This window comes from Eptatretus burgeri, chromosome 13, assembly GCF_056783735.1.
Source record: "Eptatretus burgeri isolate ZD-2024b chromosome 13, Ebu_testis_v1, whole genome shotgun sequence".
Classification (NCBI taxonomy): domain Eukaryota; kingdom Metazoa; phylum Chordata; class Myxini; order Myxiniformes; family Myxinidae; genus Eptatretus; species Eptatretus burgeri.
In genome coordinates this window covers 72,806,296-72,819,328 of record NC_140973.1, presented here as the reverse complement: position 1 = coordinate 72,819,328, position 13,033 = coordinate 72,806,296, and the positions used below count along the sequence as shown (strand labels likewise).

At 44.3% G+C, this 13,033-nt stretch overlaps 1 protein-coding gene across 1 annotated transcript in view; it reads left to right on the top strand.

The window, feature by feature from the left end:
- Nucleotides 1–13,033, top strand: part of LOC147014755 (dipeptidyl peptidase 1-like) — a 35,044-nt gene that overhangs the window by 9,193 nt on the left and 12,818 nt on the right. Inside the window, exon 2 of the mRNA XM_085852985.1 lies at nt 2,346–2,491. Coding sequence (XP_085709111.1) covers nt 2,346–2,491 — 146 coding nt within the window. The remainder of the gene's footprint in view (nt 1–2,345; nt 2,492–13,033) is intronic.

Below are 13,033 nucleotides of genomic sequence, written 5' to 3'. Positions count from 1 at the left end.
TTGGAGTTATAGAGGAGACACACACACACACACACACACACACACACACACACACACACACACACACACACACACACACACACACACACACACACACACACACACACACACACACACACTCACTGACACATACACATTGCCTTTTATTAGTATAAGATTTGTGCTTTTTCTACGAAGAGTTTGGAAGAATGATAATATGTGATTTCTCACGTCATCAAAACACTTTCTAATTTTTAAGATTCAGCATTGCAATTTTTTTAGATTTGTTCGATTTAATTATCAGAAAATTTATCACTATCATCAGTACAATGCGTTTCCTCCTTGACTTCTTTCTTCACCTCTTCTTCATCCTCTTTTCCTTCTTTGCCATCATCAACTTCCTGACCAATACTTGTCATCGCTTTCATCCCACAATATATCAAACATATACTCATCTGGATTTCTCAAAATTCTTGCATCTGTGATTCTCTTTTGCATAATATAAAACCAATAAGATATAAGATTTGTCCTAAATTTCTGAAAGAGTTCAATATTTTGTCAACTTTAGAATTCTTTAATATTCCCATTAAATAAGCTTTTGCAGGTTTATCAACTTTAGTGTAAAGCCGCTCTGAAATCGAAAATGTCCCATTTTGATGTTGTAGAATATATTGTTGTGGTCACCAGTCTGTTCCTGGTGCACGGTTCATTCTGGTGAGTCATATCAAAATGACCACAACAGTCACCCGCCTCGAAGACTCCGTCACATCTGGGTCTGACGACTGTGTTACCGTACATATTGGAGTCTCCAAAGCAGGTGAGGGTCACGCCGACAGGTGACCACATGATTGATCTAATCAGGCGGAGCAAACCTTATGGTCACATGACTTGATCTATTCCTCCACCAATCGACTTTGAACAGAATATAAACCAAACCACCAGACAAAGCCACCATGATGAAAAGAATCCACCCATGAGACCAAGTCAGGTTTTATAGGTATTGAAAGCACATGGGGGATGGGAATACAGGAAGAAGCAGTCACAATGAATAACTACTTGTAAAGTGAACCCCTTACCCCTTCCGAACATATGCTACAGTCACTGCAGATACTGCTGCAGTCAACAACCGAACACAACTCTAACAGTCACTGCAGATGTGAGTTGCAGGAGGAAAGCGTGGCTTGCTGGACGAAAGTTCGCCTACTTTTTGCGAAAAACACCGTGGGGTCTTTAACATCCACCAACGAATGCCAGCAGACGGGACACCCAGTTTAACGTCCATCCGGGGGATGATACACACACCGTTGAAGCATCCTGCCTGTGAAACACTGGGATAACAGTTGATAGCTGGTTTGGGATGTGAACCCAGGCATTAGACAGCTTAGAGGTGAGTGTGCATACCTCTCGGGCCAAGGCCATCCTGCCAGCCCTCGAGAATACTTTTGGGCATATTTATATTGAGAAGGATTATTGTTACAAAGTATTCATTTAATAATGGTAGTGGGCCAGAGAAATCAAACAATATTATTTAATTATGGTCGAGGCCAGAGGGGTTAGAAATCAAACAACATTGTTTAATTATTTCATTTTGGTGGCGAGGTCAGAACCCCTTTTCCATCTTACTTCTGCCCAAGAAACATCATGACTGATAGTAAGGCCTAAAAGTTTGAGTGATTTAGTTGTTTACTTCTTGAGATTTGTGGTGCTGAAAACACATTCATCTTCCATTCAGCCATACAATCTTACTCACCAAATATGTTGTTCAGGTAGAAAGAAAATCTTTCAAATGCATTTTTGAAATCCCTGCTGTGCTCACGAAACTGGGTCTCAGGTAAGTACTTGCCACAAATATAATACCGTACTTTCAACATAAATGTGGTGATGTTTTTACTTGTGCATTTAAATATAAATGTAAATTCATTTTAAGTCGATTCTGATTTTTAGCTCACCAGGAACGTAGTTCCAGGGAGCTTATGGGATGGCGCATCATCTGTGCGTCAGTCCGTCCATAAACACTTGCAACTTCTTCTCTGAAACCACACAAACAATTTCGATGAAACTGGACCACAACATTCATCACCCGTGATATAACAAAGTTTGTTCATGGCATTAAGAAAAAAAAATCAGCCATTCCCCCACAAAAATTGGTATTTACTTTCTTCTCCATTACATATTTTGTGGGTCATCCACGCCTACCAGTGATTCCCCTGTTATCTTATCCAGCCGCTACCAGGTTAACACTTAGGGGTATTGCCCCTGTTTTTTTTTTAAACGAAACAATAAGTGTGCATTTCATTAAAGTTTATCTCAGTCTCAGAAAAGGAAGTTTTTAGAGTCACCATTACCTTTATTTCCACACCTGGCAGGTTCTGACACCACACAAGAAGTGATTAAGCTACAGAGTCCCAACATCGCCATCGATGAGCATGGAAACCAGGGAACCTTTACTCTCATCTACAACCAGGGGTTTGAAGTGGAGGTGGCCGGATACAAGTGGTTTGCCTTCTTCCCTGTAAGTCTCTCTTTAAAAAAAAAAAACTTCAATATATATATATATATATATATATATATATATATATATATATATATATATATATATATATATATTCCACACAAGTAATTGGAATTAAATGACAACATTTAAATGTATAAAATCCTCACTTGTGTTTATGTTTATAATTTTATAGTATTGTCATTTAATGTACATTCCCTGTTCCAAATGTGTTCATGTTGTGCTCTTTGAAATGGCACTGATATTTTTATTTAATTAATGCAGGTATTCAGACTCATGGAAGAGTGGAAGAAATTAATTATTAATACAGGTATGCCCAGACCTGATGTTCGACTGGAAATGACAGGAATTTAGAATTTTGCCAGCATACTGGTGATGAATCCATCCACCTACAAGACCTGAATCCATAGCTTGATGGATTGCTGCTCTCTCCTCTGGGTTGGGGCCCGTGACTCACCCCTTGGTCACCTTGCCTCCCTGAAACCAAGGCCTGCAAGATCATTGGAATCTCTTGTGCTGAACCTGAGTCTATGAGCCTACCACTTTTCCATTGCAGAGTGGTTGGTGGTCTCTCTGTCTTCTACCCCTCCACTTACCTTGTTCTGTTGAAAGTTGCTTCCTTGGTGCCATTCTTAACCCATTCATAGACTTTTAAGGAAGGCAACAAGCTGATGAAAACTCATTTCACATATTCACTAATTTGCAACATTAATTGTGGTTTCTTGTCATTCATATTAATATAACTGGTGTTGATTACTTCAATAATTTAATTTTATTCACTGTACAAAAATCCACAAACTGTTTCTTGCACATTCTCTTTGTGGGAAATGGATATTACTAGCACATGATAATATAATATGCATCGCAAAATAAAACTTTATATTTTATGTACTTAAAGGTAACTGTGATATTAAATATGGGACTTTCACAATGACGTATGAATGCTAACATGGCCTTTCATGCATGCGCTGTGTGGGTGTTTACCGTGAGTCGGTTCTGATCGCCGGGGCACGTTTGACCTGCCATTGCTAGCGCAAAATATCGAATTCAAATTGTCTTTTCAACATAATTTTCAGCATTTAAACGAGAATGTAATTTAATAATGGTTAACCATAATTGTTGTATTCCTGCATGCAAATCGGACTCATGGAAATAAATAGAAGTACGATAAATATTCATGGATGAGAGATGTCTCGTTCCGAGCATTTACTGTTAATACCAGAAAGTGGTAGCAGTGGTTAAAATACATGCGCGCGCACACACACAGACACAAACACAAACACGAACACGCTAGTGTCACACACTCATGGAGGTGGATAATTTGAGACCTGGTAGGTCTCCGTTCCATCTCCTGAAAACCTCCCACGTGTTGAGATAGCAGCAACTAACAGCAACTTGTGTGCACGCACTCACATATACATACATGCATACATTTATATATGTGTATATATATATATATATATATATATATATATATATATATATATATATATATATATTGTTGTGGTTACCAAATTCGCAAACCACCATTCAGGTCCCTTAGGTGAGGTATCTCGGTAAGTACATGTGAAGTTAGGCCCAAACCCGTTGTCTAGTGGGAATACATGTCATTTATGCGTGCTGCGACTCTTCAGGATAGCCGTTTTTCTTTTACTATCTTTAATTTGGACCAACCGCCATTGTTACCACCACCAGTCACAACATCAACCACCAACCACAACGCCGCTTCACCACAACCGCCACGACCTTCACGTCACACCTCGCAACCGTCGCATCGCCACCGTTCTTGCGCCGCTTGTGGGTACCGGTGTTGGACTCGTGCAGGGCGCGCGCCGAACAGCGTGTACAAAATCACGGATTTTGTGCTTCAAAAACGGATCAAAAACGACACACGCCCACTTTTTGCCGTCCAATCGGTGAGCGAGGGGCGAATTGGCCCCGCCCCCAGGGCGTTGGAGGGCGATCGATATATGCAAATTTATGGATCAAAAAGCATTCACGCCCACTTTTTCTCGGGCCAATGGGGAGCGAGGTGAAAGGTCGAAGGGAGGGGGTCAAAGATGGAGGGCGAAGCCACGGGGCTGATATAAGCGACCGTGTTCGTCAGTCCAGGGAGTAGTAGAGTAGGAGAGTCGAGAACAGAGAGTTAAGACTTCGCGGGCGGTGGAGTTGGCAAGAAGGAGCTGGTCGTCGTGTGCGTTGGAGTCGGAGCGGAGGGGACGGAGCTGTGGAGAGGCGGCGAGGGCAGACGAGGGGGTGCTCGCGTCGTGCAGGGAGCTGCACCCCAGGGAGGCCGACAGCGTGACCTGGCCGAGGTGGAGACGCTCGTCGCGGGACAATAAAAATCCTCTACACCCCGAGCATCAGCAACCCCCTCCTGTTTCCCCCCCGCGCTGAGATAGTGCGACCAAGGGGGCCCCTTTCCCACCCCCTACCAGACACTGCCCGCGAGGCCCGCGGAGTTGAGGCGCCATCGCCGCTCCGCGTCTCATCACCAGACGGGTAGGCCCGACCCGGTCTCGGCCTCAGGCCCGCCTCATCCTTGAGGGTATTCTTTCCTTGGTTTTGGGTATGTGTTGTCGGCGCCGTCTGTGAAGTAAAATTGTATAAGTGTTGCCGTGTGCTCGTGTAATCGGTATTAGATCTGCATTGTCGCATTTGCTTTTTGTGTAAATTGAATTGTGTTTTCCTTTTCTATGTGCTTTTGGTGGAATTGAATATGTGCGCTTTCCGTTCATCGCGAATAAATGTGCTTTGTGTTGAACTGTTTCCCGCTTCGCTTCGTCATTTCCTTCATTGAATCCTCATCTTGCTTCACGTAAAGGGTTGGTAGTGGGCTGAATACGCCCGATAATTAATCGAACCGTCGAGGTCGACGATAACACCGCTCGGTTATCCCGATAGTACGGAACGGGTCGCTTAAGTGGCCCGTGTCCGAAGTCGACCTGCGGCGAGGTGCGATCGCCCGGTCTACCCTCCGCGTGGGTACTTAGGTAGGTCGAATTTGGCGAGCAACCCTATCCCATGCGGGGGCTGATTGGCTCGATCGCGGTGAGACCGAAAGGTCCACCCGTGACTGGTTCCCGGCGTTAGTCCGAGAGGGTCACGACTGGATTGTCCGTCCGGTGGGCGACGTGCCGCGATTCGAGTTACGTGGCCGTCAGCACGCCGGCGGGCGCGAATACCGCAACAATATATATATATATACTGTATGTATATGGGTGGGGAAGACCCTCTCGTGGACAGACTGTTGCCACTCTGATGGTTGGCAGCGAGTGCCCCAAAAGCAGCAGGGGAAAGAGAGTGGCATCTACTTGTGGGAGAATTGCATATTCAGCCTGTGGATCACCCAGACACTCAGATGGCAGAGCACTGGTATGGTTTTCCAGAGGACCTGGGTTTGCCTGGTCTGGGCTTGTAATTTTTCCCACATATACATATAATATACTGTATGTATGTGTCTGTCTATGTACACACATACACATACACACACACATACGGAGGTGGATACTTTGAGACTTGGGAGGGCTCTGTTCCACCTTCTGGAACCTGCATATGGAGATCCCAACCAACGACAGACACACACTTGGAGAAACAGGAATAATAAAGAAGAACCTCACTGAGATTTTAAAAACCATCCCCAGGAATTTTACCACAAATAAACTACAATTGGAGGTCGTCCCGGGGTTCGGTGACTATCCTGAAAAGAGCCCTCAGAACAAAACTGAGAACAACAAAGTTGAACAGCTTGGTCCATGAACTGTGATCCCATACTGAAAAGGTGGATACTTTGAGTCCTGAAAGAACTTTGTTCCATATCCTCAAACTGGCAAATGGAGATAACAACCAAACACACACACACACACACACACACACACACACACACACACACACACACACACACACACACACACACACACACACACACACACACACACACACACACACACACACACACACACACACACACACACACACACACACACACACACACACACACACACACACACACACACACACGTCTACTTTTAGCAACAGGTGCAAAAATCTATTATGATTTCTCTTGTGGCCCTGGAATCAAATAAAAAATCTTTTTCTAATGGCCATCACAGCTCTCACCCACAACGTGATCACCGTATTGTTCGGTGTATAAGTCGATACTTTTTTTTCTGGAAGTCCGGGCCTCGACTTCTACTCAGAATCGACTTGTATATGGTTTAAGACATTGAATTGCATAAATTAAAAATAATTGCAAAGTGTGATCTTTTCTGAAATAAATTGTATAATTGTTAATTTAAAACGCGCTCCAGAAAGTTTCTGCTTAGGCCTAGGTCACATTTGCCACGGCGGCCGTGGGGTCTCCAAAATCTACGGCCACTAGCAATTATACGGCGGCCGCACTATTTCCACGGTCACACAATGTAGCAGTCACATATATTTATATTTTTCGGGGAGCCGCACGGCGTATTTATAAATTGTGGAGACTGAAAACGTGGGGTTGCTGTATGGTCTTTGATTTGATGTCGCACGGTGACCTTAAGGGGCCCCTACGGCGGCCATAGAATTTTCAAGGCAGATGCAAGGTAGCCTCAAGGTGCCCACAAGGCGACCGCAAGGGGGCCCTAAGGCGAACGTGCGGCCAGACGGACAGTAACGAATGGGTTAATTTATTTATTTATTTTTACCATTTTTTTTGTTTCGGGTTGTCGAATTGCTACGGCGAACGTAGAAATGAAAAAAGTTATAACTCCTTGTTATAATTCCACGGCGACCCTACGGCCTGTAAAAGATAGCCATACGGCGTAGGGCCACCCTGAGGCCACCTCAGAAACTCTGCGGCCGCCGCACGTTTCTGTCAATTCAGAGGGCGTACGGCCGCCGTATCCTCGCCGTAGAGCAAATGTAACTTAGGCCTTAACGTCGTGGATGCGTTCCCATAATGTGCAACGTTAAGCAAAACGATGTTAAGCAGACGAGATGTTTCCATGGACGTAGTGTGATAAAGGGGTCACCCCAAACTTAACTTTAACCTCACTAAACTACATATTGTTACGAATCTGGAAACCATTCGCATTCACACATACAGTTGACCCAAAGTTTAGTTATTTTGTTAAGTATATGTGGATAGTTAGAATCTCTCCCCTATGTCTAATGGGAATTTCATGTGTGTGCTGCGGGTTTCTTTTATAGTCAGGTTTTTTACATCTTGAAATCGCACAACGCCAACAAAACCCTCGCTTCACTCCTCCTCCCACTCTGCGGGCGAACAAGCGCTTCACCCGCTCAGCTTTCATTTCACACCACGGCACCATAACCCACATGTTCAAGGCTACGGACGTGGGCGGACCCCCCTTGCCTCATAGTGGGGCAGATAACAGCAATTTTTGAGAGGAATCGTGCAAATGATGATACAAGCATCAAATTTGGCACATTTGTTCTCCAGGGGATTCTAATCAAATCTGCCTGATTGGCCATTTGAAAATCCAAATTTTGAAAAAAAAAAAAAACTTTAAAAATGAAAAGATCACGAATCAATGTTGGATGCTGGCTGAGATTGGTGAATGTTTCAGAAACATCATCAAAGACGTTCCAAGTCTGCCATGCAGTTTTCTTCCCTTTACCGCGGAAGGCAGACACAATTTCACATCCAGTGAACGCATGGAAGTATGGGATCCCTCTAGCTTTCTCAGGCCCTATTGCAGAAACTACCTCATGGACTGGAATCCATCGTGCCTTGGCTCCTTGGCCAAAGGCAATCCACATGCTCTCAAGACCTAGTTCCTGTAAGGATGGCAGTACAGATATTGCTATGACTAGTACGTCTGTGTCATTAGTCTTAATGATAATGGACTTGCTACCATCCGTCGTTGCATCCCTGGCGTGTAGAAATATTCGAGTGTCAGCTTCTTTATGACAACATGGAGACACAGCATCCAGTGACTTCCTTGTGTTGCTAATGGCATCTTCTCCTTTTGTGAAAATTACTTTGCTTGTCGTCTGTGCTTCACACATCTTTTCTGCAAGGAAGTGAAACAGCTCAGTCTTGTTGCTGTCATCTCGAAGAAAGCTTCTCCAGATACTTGGGGTCTCACTGGTTCCTGTCACTCTTTTTCTGATTCCTTGCCCCCTTTTCGACCTTGCCTCGGACTTCAGACTTGACTTATTGTACACATCAAACACTACGTCCACCCTCTCATACCTGGCACCATAGGATTCCACCTTTGGGACGATGTCTTCTTTACCATAGTCATCAAATATCTTTGAAGTGCGTGGAGGTAGGGCATTGATAAGTGCTGAGCCATCAATGATGACTGCATCTCCCCTTGGTTCTCTGTCTGGGATGTTGACTTATGCTTCAAGAATTTCAGCCAGCTGTGACTTCTGACATGTATGAAGCTTGCCGCTGTCACTGAGAGATGCAGGGTGTGACGGATTCTCATGCTTGAAGAATTCTTGCAAGTCACACTGCCTGTTCTGGCATGAGAGGAACACTCATGAGAACAGCTGACAGTCGTCTTTCAGGACTTTCTCCTAAGAACTTCCCCCAGCTTGCTCTTGTTTGAAGAAAGAAACAATGTTTTTCTTGATTGGATGATAGAAAGGACATTCACCTTCATTCTGTAGCCCCTCCATGAATGAATGGAACTGCCCTTTGCCCCGCTGGTGATGTGTAGCTACCATTTCGGCGAGAGTTGGGTCTGCAATGTTCTTCATGTCTTGTACTAGTAGGTCGGCTGATTCTTCTTGGAATGGGTTGCCCATCTCCTGCATTACTCCATCTCCTACAAATCCACTCCAGCAGGCTTGATAACATCGGAATCCACACTTCGATCATGCAAATCGGACAACTACAAATACTTCTAAGCAAAAAGTCAACTTCGGGAGGCTAACTTGGCGGCCATCTTTAAAAATGGCCGCCATCTTGGATTTTCAAATGTCCAATCGGGCAGATTTGATCAGAAAGCTCTGCAGAACAGAAATGTCAAATTTGATGCTTGTATCATCATTTGCACGATTTTTCTACTATCTACTACACTATCATGGCCGACTCTGCCCCAGCCAGATAGAAATGTTTGCCTCGTCCAATGAGGGGAGGACACCGATCGCCCGATGCACCCCGACCAATCCGGAGGCGAGTTACCTCAGAGCGGATCCCTCCACCGCCCAGGGGAGGAATAAGAAGGATCGCGAGCTGTATCCAGTGTTGGTTGGTTGGTTGGTGGTGTGTCGCAGTCTTGGTCTTTTTCGGGGTTCCTTCGTGGTCGGTGGTTGTGCTGGTGCTCGTGTCATTGATCGTCGTTCGTGGCAGCCAGGATCATGTGCTTGTTGGATTCTGGGGTGTGGGTTCGAGTCCCACCATGGTGGGTTGTGTTGGAGCGCTCGAGCTGGGATCCCCGTTCCCGTCCATGGACTCCGAGCTCCACAGGCGCGAGTCGGTGAAACTGCTCGAGGCGGCCAGGTACCCGGCCAGACTCTGGCCCTCAGCTCACCTTCCATCCTGAGCTGAAAGGCCGAATAAAGACCCACGAGGTCCATTTCTTTTTGGGTGTGTGTGTCTGTCTGTGGCCAGTCTGATAAGTAGAAATCGTTTAAGTGATTGCCTTTGTACATTTGCCTATATCTATATCCGTGGTTAAGTCTGCTCTGTGTTTCCCTCCCTCTTACATTGTAAATATATAACTGTTAAATGTTCCAGTTCGTTGTCCGTGCTTTCTTTCATTGATCCAGTATGGCTTGGGCTTGAGAATTAGGGAGGCTGATTGTACCGTAAATTGTCATTTGGACCGGCGCGGCTTTGGTAATTTCCGCTCGGTTACGCCGGACCCGAGTCGGTAACAGCGACTCGGTTCGGACAAAGCCGGTCGAGGGTGCGGTTTCCTCTGTAGCTAGACCGTGCGGCTACTTAGGTAAATTGGAATCAGAAAAAAAGACCCTAACCACGCGGTCAAAATATTGGTGTCCACGGTCCATTAAGCGACCCGTCGACTTCGGAGTTGTCCGGACTGATGACCTTCAATTCTGGTGTTCGGTGGGAGACGGCCCAACTGCTCCGTCTGGCGGTTATCCTCGCCACCGAACCCGGCACCACAACAATATTAGAGACATATTACACATATCTATAAAAACACAAATGAACAATTAAACAAGAAAGAGACGTCGTACAGAGCATGATACTTGCAAAATCCACCCCCCTCTCCAAAGGTTGCCATGGAGACATGAGATTGTCCATTTCATTAAGATTAAAATTCACAACCTCAATCAAAGTCCAGGTCAATTGGATGAAAAATGACAATGTTTCAGAAAAAAATTGATGATTTTAGAAGTTTGACCTTTGACCTTTTGACCTCAAAAATAGTTGGTTTCCCAGTTCAGTGACTCAATGTGCAAATTTTGTTCAAATTTCAAGTCAATCGGATGTAAAATGACGATTTCAGAAATTTGACTTCAAGATGACCTTTGACCTCAAAATCAATAGGATTCTCAGTTGGGACTTCCTCTAAAACATGGTAAGGTTTCATTGCGATCTGTTTGGAATTGTGACCTGTAGGCGACAAACAGACAGACAGTAACAAAATCGACTGAACAACATCCCTGAAAAATCTTCGATTTTGCAAGTAATTAACAGTACCAGGGGGTATTCACCAAAATGTAGGGCCAAGATTGATTGTCGAGATGGGTGGATGGGTCACAGGGAGGGAGAGGCAGGCCTGTGTGTATTGGACGGACTGCTCAAGGAACTTGTGGGCTGGGACGACAAAGGGGGAGGTCCGCCCGGAGTGATACGACGCTCGCCTCGCCATGAACAGGCTTTCGAGTGAGTCATGCAGCAAATCTGGAGTGGAAAACTTATCACTGATTACAGGAGACAGTAGCTGGGGAGAGACACTTTGGAGCCAAGGACGTCTTGTGGCAGGATGGATTCTGTTAAGCGGATTATATCCGGTTTATCAACAGATTGAAAGATCTGTCAGGTTGGAGTGGAGGCTTCAGATGTTTGACGTCCACACAGTTAAGGACAGGGCAAGAGGCATTGGGAGGGTGCAAAACGCAGTCGGGGGGGGGGGGATGGAGGGAGGCAAGGAGTGTGAGGGACGGGGGGGGTGGACTTTAGAGGATGTAGGACAGGACAGGGAAGATGGGATGATGCATGACAAGGGGGCAACTAAAAGGGGGCGGAATGAGGGGAAGTTGAGTCGGGGCACCATCAGAAGGAAGCTGAGAGAGGGAGGGATAAGGGGGTGGGCCATTGGGGCGGGAGGGGGGCTGTCTCGATGTCAGCCTTTATGATTGAGGAACTAATCAATTTCAATTGAACATTATATTTTGAACAATGTTGAACATGATTTTGAACATTAACCTACAGTTTGGCAGTACTTTGGCTCCAAATTTGGCAAATTGTATGGAATCCCATTGCAGTGTGCATGCACAGGGAGGAGTAAGGTGACCTTTTTTTTTCTTCTCTGTCTGCCTGTCTGGCAGTTAAACGAAATTGAAAATCATTCCAAACAGGAAACTTACTGTTTTTGGCAATGTCATAAAGGACACAAACAACCAGCACGAATAACGAATTTAACTTTTGAAATAAAGTGGTGTAAAAGACACTGTATCAACGGCGGGAAACTTCCAAAACAGAGTTTTTTTTTTTCTCCTCCAGCCTTTAAAACATTTATTTTATTACTCTCACCAGAGGAGAGGGTATTGCCTTTGTGTCTGTCTGTTAGTCCTCCCAGAACGTGAGTATATCTATTAATTACATACTAATACAAAATGAGTACGTCGACTAATTATGTACTCATGAAATGTGAGTATGTCTGGTAATTACCTTTCAATGGAATGTATGTATATTAATTATATACCAATGCAATGTGAGTACATTTATGAAGTACGTACAAATGAAATGTGAGTACTAAGTTTATTAATTACCTTTTTGAAATACGAGTACGTCTATTAATTACATATTGTTTGAACGTGATATGGACCATGAGTACGTTTATTAATTGCGTATTATTGCACTGTAACCACGTCTATTAATTATGTCCATTAATTACATACTATTGGAACGTACCTTTTAGTAGACACTTAGACCCCTTTATACCCTTCACATCCCCTAGACCGTTGTTAATACACTTTAATCCTCTTTGACCCCTTTAGACATTCACACTTTTCAGACCTTTTAATACCCTTTAGACCCATTTTAGACATTTTAAGACCCTTTAGACAATTCAGACCGTTTAGATCTTCAATTAAACCCTAACACCATTCACACATTTTCCAACCTTTACACCTTCACACCTTTTGACCATTTATACCTTTCATTTGCAATCAATGACCTTTCATTTAGTACATCCTTCCATTTATTTGCCACACAAAACAAGTGCTGCTGAGGTTCTGCAATCTCCGATTGCTCTTTTTTTAAACCTTCCGTTTAGTAATACTTGGAAAAAATATTTCTGCCCTATCATGCCCTGATGGCAGAGTAATTGGGAGATTCAGCATTCAGACAAACATGGCAGCATGTAGTGCCGTTTGATTAGTGCAAAA